The 27,750-nt window shown below is 33.1% G+C and overlaps 1 protein-coding gene across 1 annotated transcript in view; it reads right to left on the reverse strand.

Annotated features, from left to right (window-relative positions):
• Positions 1 to 335: 335 nt before the first annotated feature.
• Positions 336 to 27,750, reverse strand: part of LOC123555235 (uncharacterized) — a 48,752-nt gene continuing 21,337 nt past the window's right edge. Inside the window, exons 9-13 of the mRNA XM_053548674.1 lie at positions 20,211 to 20,281; positions 18,906 to 19,109; positions 7,235 to 7,527; positions 2,904 to 3,279; positions 336 to 2,123 (exon numbers count right to left, since the gene is read on the reverse strand). Coding sequence (XP_053404649.1) covers positions 2,023 to 2,123; positions 2,904 to 3,279; positions 7,235 to 7,527; positions 18,906 to 19,109; positions 20,211 to 20,281 — 1,045 coding nt within the window. The 3' untranslated portion in view covers positions 336 to 2,022. The remainder of the gene's footprint in view (positions 2,124 to 2,903; positions 3,280 to 7,234; positions 7,528 to 18,905; positions 19,110 to 20,210; positions 20,282 to 27,750) is intronic.

Consider the following 27,750-nt stretch of genomic DNA (forward strand, 5'->3'; position numbering starts at 1 on the left):
TACGAATACCATATTATAATTCTAACACTGAAGTTGAATTGAGAGGGCACCTGTGCTGATAGAAAATTTTGTCCGAGAGGGTTCCCGTGCCGTGTACAGAGTCAAGAGGGATCCTGTGAGGCAAAATTGCACCGACTGAGAGGGATCCCGTGCATAAACGGAATCGGAAGTAGGGCGTTTTTAAGGAAACATGATGAAAATGACCAAATAAAGTGTATTTACAAATAAGATGGGATCAACGGCTTCACATCTAAGGTACTAGATATTTTCTATATTCAAGGAAAGTCGTATTTAAGCTTCATAAACATGGCCTGATGTTCATCCGAGCCAGTATCCTACGTCTACATTCCATTTTCGTCTGGACTTGTGTCAACTGATAAAAAAATGTAACGATTAAAAAGTAATGGTAGACAGCTACATCTTCCCGTAGTTCATATGTCTTATGCACAAACATGTGTTCAGGACAAAAAAAATGATTTTCCAACTTCACTTCCGAAGCGGAGACGTTGAATTTCATTGTTTACTACATACAAGGTCCTGTGCGCGAACAGAGAGGGATCCGTTTTCTCATCTTCCACAGAGAGGGATCCGATATGCATACACACCGTGACAATGCTGCATACCAAATATAAAGGCCTAGGTTTCAGACAAGAAGTTTTTTCCTGTATAAGTCTATGTAAAACCTGGGACCCCCGGGGCGGGGCCTCTTTTCACCCCAGAGGCATACTTGAGCACTTTTCATAGAGGACCATTAGACGGTGACACAAGGCAAATATCAAGGCTCTATGCTTTGATGTTTTAGAAGAATTTTAAAGTTTAATCTTTCGGTTGCCATGGCAACCAGAGTTCTGCATGGATTTCAATTTCTTGGGCAATTTTGAAGGTGGCCAACCAAGGATCATTCCTGTGAAGTCTGGTGTAAACCTGTTCAGTGATTTCCAAGAAGAAATATTTTTTAGAAATTGTTGACACACGGCGGACGACGGACATCGACAGGTCATAAAACCTCACCTTGAGTCAGGTGAGCTAAAAAGAAACGCAGTTTGAAAACGGATACTACAAATCTATTAGGGATGATACTACTTTCTTGATTAGTATAAAAACAAATTTTTTCAGATATGTGAATTGAAAATACAAAAGCACTATATATAATAGAATATCAACACATTCTTTCTTCATTATATGAAGCATTTACATCAAACTGACAACACGGTAATCAAATACCTTAAATATGTGCTCGAGAATCAAAACCAAAAAATGTTTTTCATTGCGAGGTTCATGTGGAACGTTTGTCAGAACCACTTCCTTTGCACAATTAATACCGGTTCGAATGAGCTAGAGAATATTAAACAACTTGTCCCATTAGCGTGAAATTAACAGACACGATGCATCTTTTCCATTATATTGCAGAAAATAAAATATTATTTGTTACTTAAAAACAGTAATATATCATGTTTTGCGTACTATTAAGACATTTTTGAGAATCAATGTCTGTATAAGTCAGAAATATGTTTCATTTCATTTCAATAACTATTGTGCGCGTTCACTACTTTGTTAATATTAACGTCTAAATAATAACAAATTTGTTCATTTTACATGAATAATCTGACAATATCATCCAAACTTCGATCGTAATCATAAATCAAAATAAATCAAAAACTAAATTTATAAAATCCCATTACGCTGATGATAAGATAACAAGTTATAATTATAGGCAATATTGTCTACTTAGGTACAAATATACAGATATGTAATAAAAAAAAGAAGCAGAAATAAGCTTCCATACAGTGCCGAATATATAAACTGCTCAAGTACTTTAAGCTTTATCAGCCTTGTGTGACATGTTACGTGTACAAAATAAGCGCATTTGTATTACGTGTGTACTGTAAAGTATCAACATTTGTGCAAACTTTTAAATGTGTGCTCAAAAGCAATTACTGTGATCTATGAAACTTAGACATTTCATGCCAGATGATTTCTTGACCGACTACACAATGATATTCTGTTCCCTTTAATCCTGATTTAGTCGATGCATAGTCTGGACACAGAATTCTCTATATTTTCATCTGAATAAAAATCTGTCTCCATGCTCTCTTCTTCAAATATTCTCTTCTTTTCTTCAGCTGCAAATTGTTAAAAACCAAATACGATGAAAGAAATGCATATCGAAGAAGTGATCTTCACAAACTTCACAGTAACGTAGTACATTATAGTTTATCTATAGCGCTTGAATTAAAAGAAACAGTTGACCAGATCTGTTCGCGTAGGTAGCTGAGAAATATAGACAGTAACCTGCTGTTCTTTTATCCTACCTTATGATTTAAAAACATTTAAAATCATTCTCCACCAACTAGGTATGTTTCTGCTTTAAAAATGTTTTAAAATTTTATACGTCACTGATGTATATAGTCAATAAACACAGCCTTATATTTATTTGGTTATTTGATTTTCAATATCTTTTAATATTCAGAAATAATATAACACAAAAGAGGAAAATCTAAGACAAACGGTTCCGACTTCTGTGCACTGTTAAATTTTAATTTGCTGCCAAAGGGAAGTGTTATCTGATATTCATTTGCAAAGAGGATACTCATACTCCAAATAAAACCTCGTTTATGAAATCGTTGCATGAAATTTGTCTTTATATCCTGCTCTTAAAATTAGGATGGTGTCGTTTTGAAAACAAACTCAAAAAGAAACCCAGAAAAGCTCTATTTCACCACTGACCTAATAAAGCAAAATATCCCTAGCTATTTTTCTTTTATTTCGCATGAATATAGGATAAATTTAAGCATTAAGCATGACATATATAATGAACGCCACCATATAAACATGCATTCAAGAAAATACGAAAGCCCTTACTTTGCGCTTTTTCAATGATAACCCGTTAAAATTAATCATACCTGTCCAGTTTGGTGACCCAAGAATTGAAGTTATATGGCAACCGACTTCCATCCTGAGATACTTCGGAAATTCACATCCTTGTCTCATGTTCCAGTACCATGGAGGAAGACCTTTTAGAAGAATGGCAACTAAAGCCACCTTTCTGTCATGTGTGAATGCTAGCACTGCGCCACCACTACCACCAAATTCTAAGTAGGTGTTGATTATTAAATTGGTTTCAGTATTTAACACATCCGCATAAGTAGCATCAATGTTAACTTTTTCTTTACCTTGAAAATTCATCTCAATATACATCTTGTTGCTATATGTCCATTTTTTGGCTTTCTGTACAATTTTGTCATCGGGAGAAATTATTTTGCATCCTGGATCCAACACCTAACCAGGTAAATATAATCTGTATTTAGTATGTGTTACAGCACGTTCCTTTTTCATTTTTTCTTCCTTTTTTTGGTTATTTTTTTACCACATTTTTATATATTGGGGAGTCTCAAGTTGTATTTTACTGTTGTCTTATTCTCAAGAAAATAAATTTAAGGTATTCTACATTATAGTATTGTAAACAAAAACTGGACAAACCATTTAAAAGATAATATGAAATTCTGGTATTTTTGATTGATGATCACATTGCAATCATTTCTATTAAACCGCTTTAAATTCCGAGCATTGCATTACTTTCTTTGACACATTCCTTTATAATCAAAGATATCGACGAAAGCGTCAGTGAACATTTGACATAGGACCTATATTAAAATGAAATATTGATATATCAGATGGGTGTTTATTGGATGACTTCCTACCACAGTCAAAAGTTATCTTAAATACGAATACAAAATCCCCTACTGGAAGGCATCTAATTTTCTCTTCCGCAGTGCAACATCCGTCAATAATGTATAAACAAAAAACAAGGAAGAATATCCAACAGGGAAAGCCACGTTCAAAAAACGCAGCCTCCCCAAAGACACACACGAACAACTCTTGCACACCATACACAAACATGAACATAAAGGACAAAACAAACAAATACAGGAACACACACTTGGAATAAAATTTGCATTTACAAAAAATTACAGTTGTTGAATGTTTTATAACATCTATAAATAAAAACAATATTTTATTTTAATTTTGATAACTTCATTTTGTGTCAAGTAATATTAAAATCCCTTAATCGAAGACAGAGTTATGAACCGGAAAGGAACAAAAAAAATCCTATTAACCATTAGCCTCCAACAGTGATTACTACATACTCGGTAGCCTAGTGATAGAGCGCCAGTTTTGAGTGCGGGAGGTCGTGGGCTCGATCTCTTGCCGACGTAAAAATGGTACTAGTAGCTTCCTCGCTCGGCGGTGAGCATTAAAAGGGCTGCGCTAGCACTGGTCAGCCCGGTGTTAGTATAATTTGGCTTGGTGGCGAATCATGTCACGTATCTCCGGCGTGATAAGTAAAATAGTAAGCTTAGAGTATTTTAAAGGTCACCATATTTACTGTCCAAAGACATTTTGTCACACCTCACAGCATAGGGATATAGGCACAAGTTTTGTATCTACACATTTCCCAGAAACTCAGCGGCACTCTTGTTTATTTTTCTCTTCATATTGTCTATTTGAAAACAAAATGGCACCGTGCTGGATGGGAATATGTCATCCATATTAAAACCCCATAGGGTGCTATAATCTACAGGTAAAATTATGGCACCGTTCTGGATGATGCTATGGCACCTGGGTAGTGATCTGGCTCCCGGATGGCTCCTGGATGATGATCGGCACCCGAACGGTGATATGGCACCTTCCTTAATGGTAATATGGCACCCCATATTAAATTTCTATAGGGTGCTATCATCTACTAGTAAAATTATGGTACCGTCCTGGATTGTAATATGACATCCCATGTTAAAATCCCATAGGGTGCCAGAGACCTTCCGGTAATCTATTATTAATAACATGACAAGGGTACCCTGACAAGGGATCACTAGCCTTTACTACTTCTAGACAAGCCTGTTAGAGGTTGCCTTGGAGTACAGACCTACTTTTTCTCAGGCATTGTGGGTTATTTACATTCCTTAGTTGTATATGCTTCGAAAGAAAATTTAAACAATCAAGTGAATGTTGGTTAATTTGCGAACCATTAAGCTAATGATCACCTGGAATTTTATACTTAAAGAAAACAATCGAAAATGTTTAGATTTTAAATATTTGACAGGTTTAATATTGATCACGATTTAAGATGTGTTTAATCTTATACTGACCACTCAGTTATAAATAATTAGATATCAGTCATTACAACAGACTTCAAATTGACTATGTAGTAGTAGTAATACACTGAGTATATTAATGAAAAGACCATAATTACAAATATTCACATTAACGCAACAACTTATACAACTTAGTACACAAAATACAAAATTCATCAGACAGATGTCATACTTTAACTAGTATGCGTTATGCATATGGGCGAGCGGATATAAAAAATTAACGTGATCTGACCGAATGAAGAAACTTGACCAAATTAAAATTGGATATACAGTGCAAACTCTGTAGAGCAACACCCTTTGGGAGATACAAATATTGATTGCTATGTAGATGTTGTTGTTCTGGAGAGGTAAATTTGATAGTATATTTCAGCTTAGGGAAATTTTAACATGTTGTTATAGAGAGGTTTTTGCTTAAGAGAGGACCGCTCTGGAGAGGTTGTACTGTGCAAATATTAATCAAATTCCAATATATAAAGACCAATAGATTTAAACTAAGTAAAACTGTCGGAGAGTCCCGGCAAAACTAAACAAGATCTACTTGATTTTGAAAGATGAATAATGTTTAGTTCTCAATGATTAATCGCTTCTACTTCAACAATAAAATCGCCTAGATTCCATGTTTAGATGTATATTGATTAAATCTTATTTGATATTCCACCAAAAGTAAAAATGTAAATTACCCATATCTGCAAAAAGAGGGCCGTACCTCTATAAATCCTTAACAGGCTCGTCTAGAGGAATAGATATGTACCTGTGGACACTTCCTTTACACAAAGCTGCAGTGAAAACCGAAACCAAAGCTTTTTCTCTAAAGCTATATAACGAAAATTGTACTTTTCCTCAATGTGGCCAAAATACCATGAAGTAGCTAATTTGTCTAATACTTAGATGTGCCACCCTGTTTAACACTGATTTTGTCTAAAATCTCTGTCATCAACATCAATTCAAATAGAATTTTGAGCCTTGTATTTCTTGTGGACAAAATAATTTGGGACAACGATATTGTACGAAACAAATAACAGGAAATTCTCGAAGAAGATGATGGGTACCTTATTTAACACCCAATCAAGAGACCAAATTTACAAATTTTCAAAGCGCTAAAAAGAAGAGAAAAAACGAACTCAGGTCCCCACATAACTCGTACCGGCATTTCGAAAGGTCAGAGGTTGTAAGAGTTTTGCTTGATGACGATGTGAATGGAGCGGCCTTATGAGTAATCCATGATATAAACAACCGCGTAATTCAAAAGAATGAATCCCTGTAAAACTTCGACAAAAAGCCGCGATGCATACTTGCCCGAAAGCCCGAATTGTGGCCCGAGTACGTCTTTTGAATAAAATCTATCTAAAAGGCATTTATATTCAACTGATTATTTATGATGTTTATAGAACTAAGGATTTCGATGGACGATTAATTATTGCAGAAAACATAAACGGTTACGAGACACTTTTCTTCCCGCAAATAATTTCTTCTGGTCACATACTTTAAAAATATACACATGTTTCAGGTCAGTCATTTGCAGATAATAAGTTACAAGTCGCGCAATGTGTGCATTTTTGGCCATTTTTGCCTCAAAATTTAGTGTCATGAAACCGTAGTTTTACTCGATTTTATCATAGAAACAACGGAAGCGGCAGTCTGAAAATGTCACATGATAAAGTGCTAAATGTGTATGCAATACAACCGCTCTACCCTTTGGCATTTCTCAATATTGGATTTTTATGATATGTTTCGCACAGGTATCAACACAAATTTTCAAATTTACTGTCCCTTGACCCCATTTGTTTCTTTTGCAATCTCACGGACGTATAGCGAATCACCATAATATCAGTGGTATTCGCATGATAAAGTGGATACTGCGCAGAGTTAATAATAAATTTTGATTTCGTTTTGATCATAACCGCGGCAATTGGCCGGAAAAATGAAATAAAATAATTTTGGATCTTAACTTTTATTTTATTCCAATTTCTGAAAAATTTGGACAGGACCGGTTCGTAAAACGAAAACAAAACCCCCTCCTAACCCTGATCTGATAAAAGTTTGTGCAATAAATAAAAACAAATACCTGTACAACTACTTACTATTTCGGAGGTAACTGGATGAAGCCCAATAACGTGAACGCAACGAGGCTCTGTACCAAACCATTTCATTGTCTTGAAGTCCCTGTAAAGGCTTGTTGGTGGTGGAAGATGGCTCGCTTCACCTTCGGTTACAATAAGCTCAAGAAGGCATATGTCTAAATTTCTGTCGAAAAATGGAATGTGTGGTAAAACGCCAAATGATTTCCCGTTAAATGCCACATCAATATCCTTTAAATATTGTGGGTACACTTCAAGATCTGCCTTACCGTCTATATTGAACTTTCCAGGAGGACCTGAAATGATACAAATGAGAAAAGATACATTTGGTCAAAGTGTATTTCTGTAGTCAGAACATGGTGATACCAGTTCTGAAAGGATGGTAAGGAGTCTTATATGCGACAACACCTCCACTCATAAGTGCGAGGTTGTTAAGTCTTTTTTGGCTTCTGAAAAGGTGGAAGCTGTTAACCATCCACCTTATTCACCTGGCCTGAGTTCCTGTGTGTTTTTCATTTCCAAGGCTTAAGAAAATGCTTTCTGGAAAGAAATATAAGTCCAGAAAAAAAAACAAAGACAAATATCAAACAGGGAATGCCACGCACCAAAGTTCTCCTGACAGTGCCATTTATCAGTGTCTCAAATAGATACCAAAAGAAAACTATTGATCTGCTTTCCGCGATTAGGTAAAAAGGTTACAAAAATGTGTTTCGGTATAGGGGGAATGCTTTGAAGGTTTGTAATAATAATAATTTTAAAAAACCGTAGGACTAAAGAAATCCGAACCCAATGACAGAAATTTTGCTGGACCCTCGTATGTTCAATTCACTTGTAGAATTGCAAACGAGAATAGATACTTCTAAATATTTTACGTTTTCTGTCTGTAAATATATTTCAAACAATATATCTTAATAGATAAGATAAGATAACATCTTTACTTTCTGAAGGTTACATACTAAGTGTACAAATACAAATATTATACAACTTATTTCCAGTATGGCCTTCAATTAAATTGCATATACATTCATACATCTACACAATCATACAGTCAATTTGTAATTAAACATTTATACAAAAACACATATCAGAATTACTTAAATGTTTCTTCGACAAACACGTCTCAAATTATAGAAGTCTTAAATAAACATAATATACACAAATTATAAGTATAACAATAACTATGTTTTAAAAGAATTACCATGCGTCACAAATATTTATTCACGACAATTAAGATGTGCAAAAAAGGAAAGTCTGTCCCATAAAATAATATACATGTTCTAGATTTGAATAATAAGATAATACAATTATTATTATTGTTGTTGTTAACCGAATTATTCAACATTCACGCTCATTTGGAAACAAATAACATTAATTCAATAAAATTCTTGTCATTACAAGTAATAAATTGCTAAAAACTATTGTAGCAAGAGAAAATTCTTTAAAGCACGCTTGACCGCTGACATATTATTATGAAGTTTTATGTAAGAAGGAAGTGAATTCCATATGTGTGCAACTTTGTAACTAAAAGTTTGTTTCAGGTAGTTCGTTTTAGGTTTAACAATAGAAAAATCCCTATGTTCGGATGAACGCAGACTGTAATGATAATTATGAGCAAAATGTAGTAATCTGAAATGTACATAGGACAATCTCCTGTTTTACATTTGTACACTAGTAATGAAATACGATATTTGCACCTGTTCTCAAAAGATAGAAGTTTTGAATCGATAGACTTTGATTTTGTAATTATTTTTGTAGCGCGTCTTTACAAAAATGTAATTCTATCAGTGTCCCAGCTTCCGATTTATGACAAAGTCCCCAGACATTGCAACAATACTCCATGGTTGACATAATATATGCATTGTAACACAGTAGTTTCATCTGTTAAGAAAAATGCAATTCTTCTAAGTAGAGCAATTTTTGATTTTAGTTTATTGGCCACGGTACTAACATGGAATTGCCAAGACAGAGTTTCATCGATGTATACACCTGGAACTTTCTGACACTTAACGTTTTCAATGACCGAACCATCTAAAATTAATTAAGGTTTTTAGTGTGTTTTATTTTTACTCTAGTGCTTAATACCATACATTTTGTTTTTAAAGGATGAAGTGACATGTTATTTATTTTACATCAATTATGGATTGAGCCTATACTGAAGTTCAGACTGAATTTTTGTAATACTTTGGGCGGATTTATGTAAGGTAGATTCATCGGCATATAGATCAATATTGGTAGTATTTGAAATCAACGCCATGTCATTGATATATATCAGAAAAAGATGAGGCCCTAGTATGGGTCCTTGTAGGATACCGGATTGTACTGTCATTCTTTTGGAATGCAACTTCTTTACTTTTAAAATCTGCGTTCGATTCGCTAAATAAGATTTAAATATATCCAATGTTCTGTCTGTAAAATGGTAAAGTTTAAGTTTATAAATCAGTATTTCATGATCCACCATACCAAAAGCTTTCCTTAAGTCAAGAAAGATAGCCCCTACATACTCCCCATTGTCAATGTATTTTAGCCACGTTTCTATTAGGTATATTAAAGCAGTCTGACAGGAGTGGTTAGGTCTGAATCCCGAATGATTTTTGTGTATTATATCTGTTCGTTTAAAAAAGTCCTGTGACTGTGTAGCAATGTGATGTTCAAATATTTTAGATATTGTATTAAGTATGGAAACAGGTCTATAGTTTCCTGGGTCTTGTTTGTTACCTGACTTAAATTTAGAAATAATCCATGCTTCTTTTAATTTCTCAGGAAAAGTACCACTGTATATACTATTATTAATGATAGCTGCAATTGCAGAAGTAATATGATCTCCACAATACCTCAACAATCTTGGTCCGATACCGTCAAGGCCAGTCTATTTCGGTAAGTCAAGTTTGTCAATGATATCTTTTACATCTAATGGAGTAATGTATTCAATATTAAACTGTACATGGCGCAATTTCGCCTCTAAATATTTGTAAAATTTGTATCAACTGAAGGTATTTTTTTAATCATATGGAATACATTTACGAAATGGTAGTTGAGGGCATTTAATATTTCCAGCTCACCAGTTACGACATTATCGCCAATAATAAGTTTATTTGGAATATTAAGTAGTTGATTTTCCTTGTCATTATTGGTAATGTTCTTTAATTTTTTCCACAGATGTTTCGGGGATTTATTATCTTTTACAGCGTTGTTATAAAAAGATTTCTTACTTTTCCGTATCATAGAGGATAGCTTTCTAGTTTTCTTAAAATTTTCAAAGTCTATATACAAGATGGTTGACTAACCTGTTTAATTCTTTTCTGTTTGACCTGTGTATGTTCAGGTAGAACACTGTTGGTGATATTATAAAACATCTGTAATAGAAGTCACATTTATACGACAAGAAGCGATCTCGTATCTGATATCGCTGTATATGACTACGCTATAAGCGATCATTTACCTGTCTTTTTTACAAGATCTACAAAAAAGAAGTTAAAATTAAAAACAATATGAATAGTCATGAAACAATAGTTTACAGGTGTTTCAAAAACTTTAATGTAGACCTTTTTAGAACTGACTTAGGAAATTCACATCTTAATGGTATCGAAACCTAAATCTGGCGCTAGATATGTTTTATAATATCATCAATAGTGTTCTAACTAAACATACACAGGTCAAACAGAAAAGAATTAAACAGGTTAGTCAACACTTTGAAATAAATGTGATCTGTAATAGAAGTAGCCCGCCCGCTTAGCTCAGTAGGTAAGAGCGTTGGTCTACGGATCGCGGGGTCGCGAGTTCGATCATCGGGCGGGGCGCATGTTCTCCGTGACTATTTGATAAACGACATTGTGTCTGAAATTATAAGTCCTCCACCTCTGATTCATGTGGGGAAGTTGAACGTTACTTGCGGAGAATAGGTTTGTACTGGTACAGAATCCAGGAACAATGGTTAGGTTAACTGCCCGCCGTTACATGACTGAAACACTGTTGAAAAACGGCGTTAAACCCTCCCCCCCCCCCCATCCCCGCCAAAAAAAAAAAAAAAAAAAAAAAACTAATAGAAGTACCTGTTTTATGTATTTTTGCAGGTGTTTCAATTAATCTCCCATCGTTTGTTTCTGAATTTATCATTTTTACATGCGGGAAATAATTTTAATTTAAATCACCCAGAACATATATTTCATAATCTTGATACTCTAATTTACTGAACTGACTGTCATATAAATCTATCCATGACTGATTAGAGTCAGGAGGTCTATATACAAAGTTAAACTGATTTGAATCCAAACTGATTCTAACGTGTCTAATTCTGAATCATAGCGCCTTATATATGATATTCTATTTGATATATATACAATTATGCCGCAACCTCGTTTACCAATAAGATCCTTTTTTTACAGCCTTAATTATAGCCTGGGATTACTAATTCATTATCGTGTATACGTTTCGCATAATCCAATAATATCAATCTGTAAATACTGCATTAAATGAAATTTTAATTCAACGCGCTTATTAAGAATATGTTGAATATTTAAGTTAAAAATGCAGCGCAAACCTTTACTTTTATTATTCCGCTGAATATTAATTGCATTTCGTGAGACATCCAATACATACCAGTGGATTCGGCAAGCATAAAATCAAATATAGAAAAAAGTCTATATTTCGATCCATTCTAGAACAAAATGCGGATTTGCTTCTGTTTAACTGCGTAAGAAACGATTGATGACATTACATAGCTCTAAATATTTAGATTTTGGAATTTCACATTCATAATTTTAATATGTAAGTGTAGCCAAAATCAGAAATGATCCATTTTACTTAAATATGCTTTATGGAAAATCGGAGAACAATTTTGTGTATGTCGGTGAAGTAGATACCTTTATTCAAAAAGAAAAATATTAAGTATGTCACTGTCATATCCAGTTTCAATATGTACCCAGAGAATGTGTTGTAAATAACTTTGAAAAAGATAGCCTGCAGTATAACAAGGATCACCGTCCACTAACTGCTTTGAGAAGAGAAAGCAGTGAGTGTGTTCCAGACTTACAAAGAACTTAGTTGAAGTCTGCAATTGACATGGGCCGTTCCGTGAGAATACCTTTATAAGTGTTATGACTAATAACTGCATAATACAAAGTTTAATATACTGAAAAATCATTATTTTTCATATGTTAATGCAAAACCTAGAACCTAGTGTATCGTAATTTATTTATGTATGGCAAATCCAATTCTACAATTTCTACAATATATTACAAAAATATCATTTGTGGTGCCATGGTAGCCGAAATTCCAAACTACCTATGCACCATGAGAATATAGAGGCGTGTAGATAAAAGGCCATGGTAAGACCAAAAAACACGGTCAAGCTATTTCACAGTAAAATCATTTTAATATGTTTCTAAATATTCAGATATATGATGTTTTGTTAGCAATAGCTTAATTTATCGCATAAATGACATGAAAAATACACGTGATGCACGACGACGTTATACTGCTTTCATGAAGTTTTGTGTACTAGCATGTGTAAATGTTGAGTTCTGCTCAAACCGAGCCTGCAACATTTTCGTTTCTGTCGTGTTGAGCTACCTGTTGAGTTTCCACATTTTTCTATTTTACTTAAGTCTTGAAATAGTGAAGATAATCTCTTCAAATTTTCAGATAAGAATGGTAACAGAATGTCCTTCATGAACATATTGTTATCTCACTTTAGATTTTTTGTCTATCATATAAACTTTAGATATTCGCTTGATACTGGTTTTCAAAGACTGGTATATAAATTTGTTTGTTAAATGTGTTTCAGTCAGTGCTGATGGTGTTTTACACTTTCGTTTTATTTTTTATTTTCATTATAAGCAATTATCAATACCATTACTGAACACGTGCAGCAATAACAAAGTACAGACAGTTGTTTCTCTTGTACTAAATAAAGGTTTTCGTAGGTTACAAAGAACTCGCTATCGTGTAAATCTTTCTAACTCAACACTTCTCGTTTATAGTAATGCATTCATTTTCAACCATCTATGTATTTCCTTATAGACCTTGAGCTGACAATTGACCCTGCTGCCCCCCCAGGGGGAATTTTCAACACTATGATTTCCTTAAACCTTATGGTAGTTGGCATTCACAGACAAAAGTTTGCAAGTTTCCGTTGGGGCTTTAACGAGTTACGGAGATTTAAATTACGTTACCATGCCAATTTTCATTTAATTCACCATTTATGTTAATTTATCATTATAAACATGTCAATTGTACAATTAATCATAATAAACAAGACATTTACATATGTTTATGTGTTTAAAATAGAAATTATCATATGTTCATACCTTTTATGTATTATCCGTAACTTACGTTACTCTTTTTGAAATTACTAGAACATAAAAATATATCAACAAATATGATGATTTTTTAAGTTGTAAAATAATGATAATGGCCAATACACAGTTCAGTAATTAGATTTATATAATAATAAAACTGCCCACTGAGTTAACTTATTCAATACGTCACGTATAATACGTTACCTTTCCGAAATATGACTATATATGTTAAAGAAAAAATATTTAAAATTTTGGTATTACCTATATGGTTAGGATTTTAAAACAAGAGCTGTCACTAATGGTGACAAATGCCCCCGCAGCGCCTTGACCTTTGATCTGGTGACCATGACCTTTGACCTGGTGACCCCAAAGTCAGTAGGGGTCGTGTACTCAATAAGTACTATCAGCATGTGAAGTTTGAAGGTCCTGGGTGCTGTGGTTCGCGAGTAAAGTGCCTTCATGCAAAAAGTTAACATTGTGACGAACGAACAAACGAAAGGACGGACAGTTGAAAACTAATATGCCTCCCTTCGGGGGCATAAAAATGTATACATTGGACTATAAATAAACATCAACAGACATGAACAACATTATCAAATAAATGTATATAGATTTTATAATTCATTAGACAATATTATTTAAATGTATATTAAGAATATATAGCTCTTTGAATGTACCAAGTATGACTGTATATTATAATTATCATTAGTATAAATAAATAACATGAACTCCGCAATGCGAAACAATATTAGTCCTAAGGTATGACCTCTGACGAATAAGTGTGACCTTAAAACAGACGAGATTCCCCATGGACGGTTAATTACTATATTGAAGCAGTTATTCCACACATATCTTATAATAACAAAAAGTAAGGTCATGGGATACCCTGACCCATGTTCATACACTTCCAGGATGCCTAGAAAAACACCAAATTATTAAGGTCCTGGGATACCCAGAGCAAGGACCATAATACTAACACTAATGTATGCCAAGTGATACACATATTGCATTAGTTCATAAACTCCTGGGTTGCACAGAGAAACATACCAAATTATTATCGTGCTGGAATACCCAGGAATGGGACTATCATACCCATACTAATGTGTACTACGGGATACCCATTCTGACCTAAATTTCTAAAACACAGTCAAGATACCTAGCAAAACGTACAAATCTGAGAAACTTGGGTTTTCTTGAAAGTTTGGCGGACGTATGGACATAGTTTCTGCATCTTTCACAAGGACAAACCTGAGATGCCCAGGAAGCTGGGAAGTCTTCAAACAGATGGATACAGTTTCTGGGTCTATTGCCGGACTTGGCTTTGCCTCTCCTGACACGTATCTAAAAGAGGATTCAAAGTAAATGATCCAAGACCCCTAGTCCCTTTCCTAAGGCCTCTAGCCCAAGAATCTCTATTGCTTAAACCAGACAGGTCCCGCAACAGGACCCGAAATACCAATTCCCATCTGGAAGGGACTCGTGTTTTAACCCAAGTACAAAGGATGCTTTGGTTAAATAAAGGCTGCACAGCCATATCTACCATCAGTTTTAGAGACTGCAGTCTCACACTGGAGATAAGTTGATCTTGCCGCCACTTAACCAAATCCACACGTCCACTTACTGAGTAAGGGTTAGCAAGCCAAAACCAGACCCATAATTGAGACTCTGGCACAACGTGCCCCTACTGGTCTATCCATCAGAACACGAGACCTGAACACATCCTATAGACCCAGCCCCTCCAAGTTGATGTTCCATAATTGTGTAAAGCCATAGTGTCAGGAGCAAGGTCCATACGGTAATTGTTGTCATAACCCAACCCTTTCCCCTGAAATATGCACAGTAATGGTAGTGTAAACTACTAATCTTGAAATGAAGGACTTAGTAAAACAGACGTAAAGGACACAGATCCCCAAACAACGACACTGCAGTTTGCGACGCAGGACAAGTGTTGCTAAACATATATTTGTTCCATAGTTGCTGTCATGGAGATGGACTTGATGTACATGCACATAGGTTAAATTCAGGAAGATGGAACCCTGTTAGAGAAGATGGTACCAAATACAATGACACATTTTCTAGTGGTGGCAACCACCAGGCCTGTACGCCCTCATGACCTAGACAATCCAATGATAGATTAACTTTGGTACCCAACATTATTAAAAGGCAACTGCCCAGTGTGATTGAAGGGCAATACTCTAGCGAGCTTTTGATGTTGAATGGGGTTGCTAGTATAAGGTCCACAAACTTTTGGAAGGAAGTGGCCTCCGAACTTCACACAAGTGGCTTGACTTTTAGTAACAATGTTCCCCGATATTATTTGTCTCCGACCTTAGGTTCTTTAGAAACCAGTTGAGGTTCAAATGACTGGAAATCAAATAGCATAAACTTGTCAAGGGGTAACGGCCTTCACCCATAAAAGTTTAAAGTCCCATATTTGCCATCAAAAGAATTAGTTTTGTAAGAACTTGCCTTCAGACTGGGCAGTCTAATGTCCCATTTTGCACTTTACATACTAGAGTAGAGTTACATTAATTTCACTTACAGAAAATCCTATTTTGAGGAAGTTCCTATAATTGTCTTATTGAACTACCATCAATATATACAGACAGTATTAAAGAAAGTCACAGTATTCCAGTCATGACCATTACTGGATACCGGCTCCATAGAATATGTACATGGTATATCTACTTAAGGATACAGTTGAAATTGACAACATGTTGGATGAAGTCTATGTTGATGAATGAATGTACTGTACATTCAAAACAATCACAGTTACAACATACAGCAGTTAATAAAATGTAACATTTGTGTGCATAAATATGCACAAGATTTATAAATATCTTTATATGCCTGTTTCAAATTTAGCATCATTATAGAGCACTGTTTCAGGCAATGTCTGTCTGTATATATTATAAGTATGTCACTACAATGTGCTTAAATAGCTAAATATATATATTTTAATTGTTTTAAAAAATGTTTGGGTGTGTAGTGTTCTCGTGGAGGTGTAATCATGGACCATGTAAATTAGGTTCTAGTTTCACAGTTTGATTGTTAAATGTATGTGTTTAGAATTGAAAGCAAAATATTTAAAACAAAACAATAATTGTAAGTTTGCTATTTTTCAAAGATAAAGTATGTTCACAATACAGAATACATAAAAATGTATAACTTATATGTTAGGTAACGTAAATTGTAACGTAGATTGTTTTTTAAATACATGGGTTTAAAGTTAAAACGCAAAACTATGTTAAAACATATTTTGAATGAATTGTAAATATGCTTTTTTTAAGTGCTACAGTATATTTAAGGTAACAGAACACAAGAGATATAGTTAGTGCGTTCGGTAACATAAATTGTAACTTAATTTGATATATATTAATACATGCATTTTAAGTTAAACCTTCAGTTTGAAATGCAAAACTATACTGTTGAGAACAGAATTATTTTTTGTTTTTTTCCAAATGATAAAGTATGTTTTAAAGAAACTGAAGACATACAATATAATTTGTATGTTTGGTAACGTAAAATGTAACGTAGAATTCAATGTAACACATCTTACAAGTTAGAGGTTTGTTGATAAATAAGTATATAGTTGTATTACATGTAACTAAAGAATGTCAATATAAAATTGATAGAACATTTTTATGAAAAACATGTTTGAATTAGGTATGATTGAAAAATAGCATATTTTGGAAGAATGACGTTACATTTTAAGAATCGCTAAAAGTAAGCTTTCCCTTAACTTATACTAGTAATCTATATATCATTATTTTTGCTGATCTTTGAACTTTTTAATAGTAACTTCCATTTTTAATTACCTGGTCATCTAAATTTGCAGTAAAAACTTTATGCAAAAAATGTTTGGTTTTTTAGGGTAACGTATCTTTTTCCGATATTTTTCTTCTTTAACATCACATTTTAGACATTGAAATTTAATCAAATTGCAGCATCTAGTATACACCTTGAAATAAAATATGCAAACTTGAAATGATTTACTAACATTATGGTACCATTTGTCTGTAAAAATTGATGAAAAAATTATTGGTTTTGAGGGTAACGTATTTTAAGTCATTGTTACGGAGAAAAGCCCCACTCGCCAGTTGCAAACTTTATGCCAAAATGTTCACCACACATTGTAGTTTCAAAAAAATATGGTCCACAAAATTCCCCCTGGGGGGGGAGCAAAACCCCTTCTGGCTCATAGTCTATTATTTCTTACATGATTTGAGCAAAACAAAGAAAACCAATCATCCGTTACCATGCTCTACGTTACCCTATATATGTATGAAAAACATGTAGTCCTGCATAGTTCTATTCTTAACTTTTTGTCAGAGGTTTTAAAGCCAGTAAATGGGTCTTTTTGCAAGCACCATATCATACTGGTAGGTAAGTTTTAGCTCTCATTAAATTTTACAGATTTTATGAAAAATATTCAGTTAAAATACAGAAGTGTATTTAGTGACCATCACACAATGAATATCCTGTGTAATACAAGTATTTTTCCTCGGCGACGACGGGCCTAAATATCAAGTTTTAGAATAATACACAACTTAAAACTGAAGCAAACAATAAAGCATGTTAAATTCATAATTTGGTTCCTGCACATGAAGCGATTGTTTAGTCTTGCCCTCCTGTTCACCGGATAAAATGCTTGTACCACTAAATCGTGTACAACTTTTCTGTATCACAAAATATCATTTGACTAAAGATAGAACGACATTTAAAAATGTCTTGAAATTGATTTCTAAGTCCATCAAATAACTAAAAATGATTTTGCAAATGTGATATTTATGAAAGTTTTCATTATTACAATGCCGGAAGTTTTGATATTTGATTTACAGCTGTTACCACAAATAATGACAACTCTTGCCTTACAAGCAGTGATATCTATTAGTTTACTTCCCCTGCGATTAAACAATTGATTAGAAAATTAAGTGGAAAATGAAAAGTGGTTTAGCTATCTTTTACAACAAAGACAGTTCGCATGTGTTTGTTTTACACTTAAAAGACTGCTTCAGTTTTTTTTATTGCCAGCTTTTTTACGGTAAAAATGAACTTTTAACGAGCCGATAATAAAATAAGATATCACTAAGTATATTATAGTGAAGATTTGCTTGTATTATAATGTCACATTCATGATGCTGTAATACCTGACAGGTAGGATTAGTAAAAGTTCAGTTCTATTGATCTGTATTTCCTATGCCTAATTTGATATTACAAACTGCCTATGCGCATTCGTATCTAAACGTATGTTAAAAGATTTTCGCAGTTTCTTAAGTGTTGCGTTATAACATTTGAAAAGTGTATTATTATCTGTAATCAACTTTCCATTCTAGATGATTTACGTATATATATATAAAATTCTTAAAATAGCGTACAAACTGTTCGTTCCAGTATATGCCAGGCTGTAAGGACGGATTTTTCGCCTACTCTTACTACAGTTCCAACTGCCCTCTTACTGACACGGAAAACGCCAACTGATTTCATCGTTTCCATGATAGATTGTACATCTTTTTCCGTGAGCGTTTCGTCCATATCCTTTTTGAAAAGTCCACGTCGTGATGGCATTTTTTTTTCACAGCCTGTTAAAAAACGTCAAAAAATGTCAATAAAAATGTTATTTACATCCTCATCGTAATTGTTTTAAGATTGTGTTTGTAGGTGCAGACGTAGGCCAAAGTCAATAAATAACAATAATTAAACTAATGAAATAACCCTATACAAGATAAACGGTATCATTATATTCTTTCACTACAATTACACCATCTTATTTAGACCAGAATTACATGATATCTATTATTTACATGCAGTATATTCAATTTAACTTTTTTATCTCTGCCGTTAAAGCTCTGCAAACAGACGGTCAGATTCAAATACCACTGTCATTTTCATATGCTGTATAGATAGTTTACAGTTGTCTTGTCCCAATATTAAATACATAATCCTTGTAAATACAAATTTTTGACATAAGTGTGATTTGATCTCCGTGCCTTTGTTTCTGTGGCCATAATGTCTATCCTTAGATTATGATGTCAGCTTGTAATGTCGGCAACTTACAGGTCAGCGGAGGTAATGAATTACAAATCTAGAGATTGTAAATTAGAAACCGATAGGAAGAATTATTTTTCTCACAGCAGTGCGAACGTAACAAATAGTGGAACATCTTATTACAATATAGGTTTTTGAACGTATTCTAAGAATGTATTTTTCAGGCATTCTTTGCCAGAGAAAGTTTTACAAAGTATGACTTTATATTAGTTTTAGTAAAGCTCTAATCTCTTGAGAAACAGCTCCATGTACTATTCAAACGTCAATTAAGCATTTAAGGTCTTTAGTATTACGCCTTTTATAAATTTCAAAAGCTTTCAATGTTTGGTTCATAAATTATGTTTTTAAAAACATAAGCAGTGGAGATAAAAGAACATTAGATCTTACAGGTAGCTGTCAAGAACGAATCAAAAACGAAACAAACCATGACTAGTTAATTAGTCATAAAAGTTACAAAATTATTGCGGTTTTTAATGAACTCGATTTTTTCCTTTTAACTTAGACTTGTCTCTAGAAGACGACTTAATCAATAATTTTAGTATGTATATTGTATACAACCATATGTGTATATGTTACATATTGAATCAAATTGCAATATAATAAATCTTCTATTAATTGAAATTTACTATGAATACCTTCTGGAAAAGTTTGTTCTTCTTCTGATGCGTCTGTATTTTGGGACCTCATAATCTGGATACATCTTGACCTGCTCCGTTAAAAAAAGACGAAACAATTTTACTTATTATACATAATTATGTACTAATGAGCTCAGATACTTATACAAATACCTTTTGCGTTTACCTATTTTCTAAATTACTACACTGATGCCTGCAAAAGAATAAATAAATTTAAACTTAAAGCTTTATTAGGCCTCCCACATCTTTAAAGCTTAAGCAATTTCTGTATGAAGATTAACCTTCTTACATCCAGATTGTACAAGGAATACACAAAACATATCATTGGTTAGAAATTAGTCTGTAGTCAATGTGAATTTTGAACTGTTTTTGTTGGGTTTAACGTCGCACCGACACAATTATAGGTCATATGGCGACTTTCCAGCTTTGATGGTGGAGGAAGACCTTGCAATATTTCATCACGGGCGGACACCTGAGTAGAACCACCGAATTCCGTAAGCCAGCTGGATGGCTTCCTCACATGAAGAATTCAACGCCCCGAATGAGGCTCGAACACACATCGGTGGGGGCAAATGATTCAGTCAGAGACCTTTATCACTCGGGCACGCCTAGTGTGAATTTAACATTTGCCAAATAACGCAACAATATTCTCAGCCGAGGCAAAAGTTATTGATTTAGCCCCATTTTGTATTTAAATACAATGAAAAAAGGTTTATCATATTTTCCGACTCACTTTCTGTTTTATAGTCAATTCGAAAACCGAAATATAGAAAATCCTTTCATTCAAAATATTCTTCTCAGGGTTCATAAACTATCTTCCAAAAAGTCATTTATATTCTGTTGGATTCAAATTAAATCTGGAAAGTAGATCCCTCGGAAGCTCCGAGAACAAGGCAAAAAGTGAAAATTGCAGACTCGGTTTAATTGAGTCTGTTCATGAGCAGTAATGGAAAATGCAACACTGCCCACGACCCCTAGCACCGGCTTGAGCAGTATTCAATCTTCAAATCTAAATGAGCCCGAAGGACCAGAAAATATAACAACACTGAGATGAAGTCGGGGCGATATTACCTGATACGGATTTTAAACCAAATATAAATAAATACATCTTCGTTCAATAAACTTCATGATATAAAACGTACTTTAGGTGAATGGCACCAAGGGTCGCAGGGAGGAACTTTTTTTGTAATATATTTTTATTTCCAATAAATACAGCACATTTACAACAAATACATCAGTGACAGTTTATTTCTTTTCAATATTGAGAAAGAAGTACATTCTTAATTAATCTTCAATATTCATTTTATTTTTATTATATACATGTATGTCTATATTATTGGGAAAATGTGATAAAAAGGAAAAGGAGAGTAAAAAAATAGTAAATTAAAGAAGAGGAAGAAGAAGAATGATTTTTTTTTTTTAAATGAAGATTTGGATGTTCTCGATAGGATATATATACTGTTATTGATGGAAAAATGTATTTTTTAGCTCATGCAAAATGTTATTAAGACTCATATTATTTCTCCAATACTATCAAAAACTGACTACTTTTGCCTGGGTTGTTCTATTTTGTTATGTATTGTGGCTATTTCCTGTTCTATTTTAATTCATAGTTTCAAATATAAAATAAAATTGTCAAAGACAGGTAAGAGTTTTCTATTTTTCACCTGAAAAATGTAGGATTTCATTAAAAAGATCAGAAAGTTTATTACATTTCTATTTTGTCCGCTTACTAAATAACCAAAACTGATTATTTCTAGATTAAAGTATGCTGAGATGTTTAAGGCACTTAGGAAATCAGTTAATCTATTCCACATATGTTGAGCATATTGGCATTCCCAAAATAAATTCTCTTGACTTTCTACATACATGTTACAAAAATCGCATAGACTTGAATTGCTTAATTTTACCTTTAATAGATACTTATTAGTGGACATAAGACGGTGAATATATTTGTATTGAAAACCTCTCAGTTTTGAGTCTATGGTTGATTTGAATACTTGACGGTATACATTTTCCATTTTATTTCTTCTTTATCTAAAACATCTTCCCATTTGGCTTCATTTTTTAATTTTTGTTTTCCATTTTTTTATTTGCATTTCATACAAAAACTTATTTGGTGCTTTTGATATTTTAAATAATCTATATTTTCCAAATCATAAATATACTTAAAATTTTGGAAGGAATAGAAACTATTTGACATATAGTCAAAGAAGTGTTTTATATACTTAATGCCTTTTTCATACCACACTTTATAGAAAAATGTTTTTTTTTATTTTATTTTTATATCTGAGTTGTTCCATATGATTTGATGACTTACTTCTGTTTCATTATCTTTTATGGATTTCCTTGCTAATAATATGTCTTTTAAGAAAGTATTTTCTTTTCATATCATTCCAATGTCATTTTTGTTAAGATTAATTTCAAATATTAAAGATACTCCTATTTTACATATTATGTTTTCATAAAACAATTTCCATGCTCCTTTGTTGTTTTCATCATTTATTCGTTTAACCCAACATGCTTTTAATGCATTCAGAAAATACTTGAAATCCGTCATTTTTAAACCTCCTTCATCATAATTAAGTGTTAATATATCTCTCTTGATTTTTTTCTGGTTTATCATTACATATAAATTGAAATATTGTTTTTATCATATCATTAATTTTGCTATCTGAGGGTGTTGGTAGCACTGTAAGCGGGTATATTATTTTTCGGTAGAGCAAAAGTCTTTATAACTGTTACTTTGCCGATGAGTGTTAATTTTGTATGTTGTCATTGTTTAAGACAGTTTTTAAAACTATTTATCTTAGTTCTAGATTATTATTAAGGTTTTGTTCATAGTCATTCGAAAAGATCATTCCTAGCGTTTTTGCTGATTCCGATGTCCAAATAAATCTATTTCTATGTTTAATTTTAATATTTATGTTTTTAAATGATCCAACTTTTAAAACAGTAGATTTATCAGTATTTAATTTTAAACCCGACACATTTCCAAAATCTGTTATTACATCAGTTAATCGTTCAAAGGAATTTTCTGTTCCACTATTAACGAAGGTTGCATCGTCTGCAATGAGTGACTGTTTAATCTCTTGCCCATTTATTTCTATACCTTTTATTAATTTGTCTTTCGCAATATAATTGCTTAATATTTCCATACAAATTATTAATAGCAGAGATGACAGTGGACATCTTTGTCTTACGCCTCTTTCGATTTGAAAAGACTTGGACATGTAGCCGTTATTAATCACTACACTTGAAACATCATTATAAAAAAGTTTTACCCATTTTATGAAGCTTTCACCAATGTTCAAATGTTTCAGACTTTTAAACATAAAGTTATGATCTAGACTGTCAAAGGTTTTTTCAAAGTCAGCAAATAGGAGAAGTCCTGGTAAATTCTTTTTGTTCAAATATTCAATCATTTCAAATATTAATATGACATTTTCCCCTATATACCTTCCTTTGATAAAACCTGTTTGTGTACTTTCTATTATTGTTTGAATAACCTTTTTTAATCTGATTGAAATTGCTTTTGTTGCAATTTTGTAATCCACATTTAGCAAACTTAGTTTAATAAATATTTTCCTGTTTTTTTTTTTTTTTGGTAATAGTGAGATTATCCCTGTTTTCTGCAATACTGTTAAATTTCCCGTTTGGTAAGAGTAGTTTATTGAACTGATGTAGTATTTTTTTAAGTTAATTCCAGAAAGTTTTGTAGAATTCGCTCGTAATGCCATCTGATCCTGGACTTTTTTTTAATTTTTCATTCCACTTTATGCATTGTAACATTCTTCCTCTGTCAGGATACCTTCACACACTGTTTTATCATTGTCACTTAATTTATTAATCGTTGGTTTGAAGAAGTCTGAGCTATCATAGAAATTATACTTCTTCTTATATAAGAGTTTATAAAAAGTTTCTTCCTTTTAATATCCTTTTTGAGTCTATTATTTCATTTCCTTCTATTTTTAGCTTAAAAATTGTTTTTCCCTCTGCAGTTTTCTTTTCCAGACTTGCAAAATATTTACTGTTTTTCTTTTTTTCGTTTCCTTCAATATTGATAGCTTTACTTCTTAATATTGCTCTGTTTATTCTTTTATCATATATATTTTCAAGTTCTTGTTTTTTTCTTTTAATTTCTGTGGACATTTCATCGCTATCTGATCTGCCATTATGCAATTTAGATTCTAGTGTATCTATTTCTTTGACTAAAATTGTCTCATTTTCTTTATCTTTAAGTTTTTGATAGGTTGCATATTTTATTGTCTGATTTCTTTTTCCCCTTTTATAAGTTCCCATAATGTATTTGGATTTGCATCTTTATTATTTTCAGTCAAGCGACATATATTTTCTTTTATTTTATTTTGATATTCACTTTCAAGGATTAGACTATTATTTATTTTAAAATATCCTGGTCCTCTTTTGTCTTCTAAGAAATTTGTACTGATTTCGACCAGTGAATGATCTGATTTATAACCCGGTTTGATATTACAGTTATTAATTAGGTTAACGAGGTTATCAGAGATGAGAAAGTAGTCTAATCTCCTAAATATACGTGGTTTTGTATTTGAGTGCCATGTGAGTTGTGTTTTATGTGGATTAAAAAATCTCCAACTATCAATCAGATTACATACATCAATTAGTTCATTTATGGTTTTTCTGCATTTTTTACGTGTTTCAAGTTGTCCATTCTTTTTATCTTTATTAATATCGATAACTGCGTTGAAGTCTCCTCCGGTTAGTAAATTGATGTTATCCATTTTTAGAATTTTGGACTCAATTTTTTCGAAAAGTTTTGGCTTATCTTCGTTTGGACCATATAAATTATTAATGACTATTTCTGTTTCGCAGGGAGGAACTTGTTCATTCTCGTTGTCGAATAGGTCATACCCGTTTGACTCATTCTTATGTTCTGGACAAAGAAGATCAACCTGAAGGTGTACCTTAATATTACACATGTTTTAATCGACTGTGTGGACTTTACTCCACAGCGCAGTACATACTATGACGTTCAATCTTTGAAAGAGCTGTTTGAAAAAGTTTCGATCGGCACTATCTTATCCTTTTTTAAGTAGACAGGCATTTATCATAAAATCTGAACATCATATGTATTTTAGTCACATATTTTGCAGTATTATTGTTTGCCACTGATATTTGTAACGATTGATATGTATATACGCTTTTACATATATATTTTTAGAGGTACTTTACATTTTACCTTGTCAAAACAAATTCTTCTTGGCGATATACGACCTTTTTATGTCGATTTGCCGTAAAATCCAACTCACTCACTTACATATCTGCAACCCGAATGCCTTTAAAACAGGCATTTCCTAACAGTTTATGCATAACTGAACTTTCATACGTAGGTATATGTTAACTTATAGGAAAGTGCCTTGATGAGGTTTAGGCAGTTTTTAATACATTAAAACACTCGTAAAATTTATAAAATCTACAAAACAAGCTGTTTGCAGTTAAGTTTGTAGTAAATAGAAATAAATTTACTTGGTCTTGTATTTATAGACGTCATTGCCTTATTTCCTTCTTTTTGATATTGTTGCTTTGATGTACATTCATTTTGGAGTATACTTTAAAACTATACTCGTATTAACACCTCTGGAAATTGGAAGCTTTTTATAAAAGCCGAATGCACTAAGTTCTGCTCATTCCTGGGTTTCAAACCAGTGTCTTGACAGTTGCAGATTTTGACCTTGATCGAGCTTATTAATTCCAATAGGAGGATGTTAGAAGATTTTCAGTAACTGTTTTCCTATGGAAGGATATTTTCAGTGAAGCTTTTCATAAATGGGCCCTATTTTAAAGGTGTATATAACATCTTTACTTTGTAATGTAGCATTTGCTCAAAATTTGATATTTTGACAAGTGGGCGCTGTTATTAATTCACAAGTTATCATAGTATACCTGAAAATATTAACCCAAGTTTTTCGGGCCATCTTACCTCGATTTGACTATCATCAATACAAATATGCCCATCTACAATCTTATCTGCTTTGCCCTTGTTAAATATGAACTCAAGAACTGAAAGATTCTACACCCCACCCATCTTCATATTTTAATAGGCGTAAATTGACCGATAATGGCTAATCGATACACTCGATTAGCTGTCTTCAAGGGAGACAAATTCGCCATTGAGCCAGCAAATTGGCTTAGATTTCTGGGTATATTTTATATGTGTATCTTACAAAGTTGCGAAGATAATATGAGCAAAATGAAATGTTATAAAAATCTTTTGCACTGTTCTTTCGTTCTTATTTGCTTCTGTTACCGCGATTGGTGTTTCTTATATATTCCGATCGAGATGATATTCCCCTGGCATGGGAGATGAACACAGCCTGCTAACATATTTTACTAGACATGCACAAGAGAATAAAGTTTTGAGATTTGGGTGAGCGAAATCTACTGGCTTACATGATACATATGTCATACATCTCTTGTAAAACTCTCTGAAAATACATGTATGTAATGTATAGTTTTTTAGTATATTTCAGACACACCGAATCATGAACAACTGTGTTTAGTATAAACTAGTTGCTCCTATAAGTGCTCTCATTTGAACAAATCTGGGGGACGATCTTACAATGATGCTAAAGACCAAAGATATGCAAGTACATCCATGAGAATGAGTCATTTAAAGGGTTTTTTCTTCTAGTTTTCGCCGTGGCGACCCTCAAAGTAAAGGTTAGTTCCTATGGTCTCTTTTATGGCCAAGTACCCATATTTGAATACATTTTTGCAGAGGACTTCATAATAGCAAAACAGACCATGTTTGATAATCAATTGAACGAAACTGGTAGAAAACTTCACAATGATGCTACATAGCAAGTTAATGAAGCTTCATCAAGTGGTCAATGGTGAAAAGTCGTCAAAAGTAATATCCTTTTTAAGGTCTAGTGGCCTTAAAAGGGATCATGCAGAACCATTGCTATAAATCGTTAGCTCTAACAGCACTACAAGTGGCCCAATAAATCGTTTAGAGGTGCTTCTAATAACCTCTAAATGCCCTTAAAAGGTATAATAGTACTAAAGAGGTGATCAAGAAGCACTTGCGGGCTAGTCAGACAAAAGCGCAAAGTACAAACACTTACTATTTCCGTGTTAAAGTGTCATTTTCGTGTCTTATGTAAGCCAGTTTTAATTCCATTGTGAACCTTTACTTGACATTTGGTGGCATTTTCAAGAAGATTTTTTGCACTTATAAAAACGTGAACAACCTTATTACACATTGCAGCCTGTTCTGTAGTGTTTGCCTGTCAGAAAAATTATAACTCTTGGAAGATAAATGACCCCTGTTTTCTCGGGTTTTTTTGTGTGGTTAATTGGTCTTTGGAGCATTCTTTTGCACGTGCTCGACCTCTTACGCTATTTTCTGAACAATTTTCCTTCGTGGTCGTGTTTGAATTAATCAGAGAGATTAGCATACAAAAGAAACGGGTTATTCGTCCCTTACTATACTCATCCATGATTTTGCCACCAAAGCTGGACTTTCTACTTCAGCGATAAATATATACTTGAGAAT

This window comes from Mercenaria mercenaria, chromosome 7 (assembly GCF_021730395.1).
Source record: "Mercenaria mercenaria strain notata chromosome 7, MADL_Memer_1, whole genome shotgun sequence".
NCBI lineage: Eukaryota > Metazoa > Mollusca > Bivalvia > Venerida > Veneridae > Mercenaria > Mercenaria mercenaria.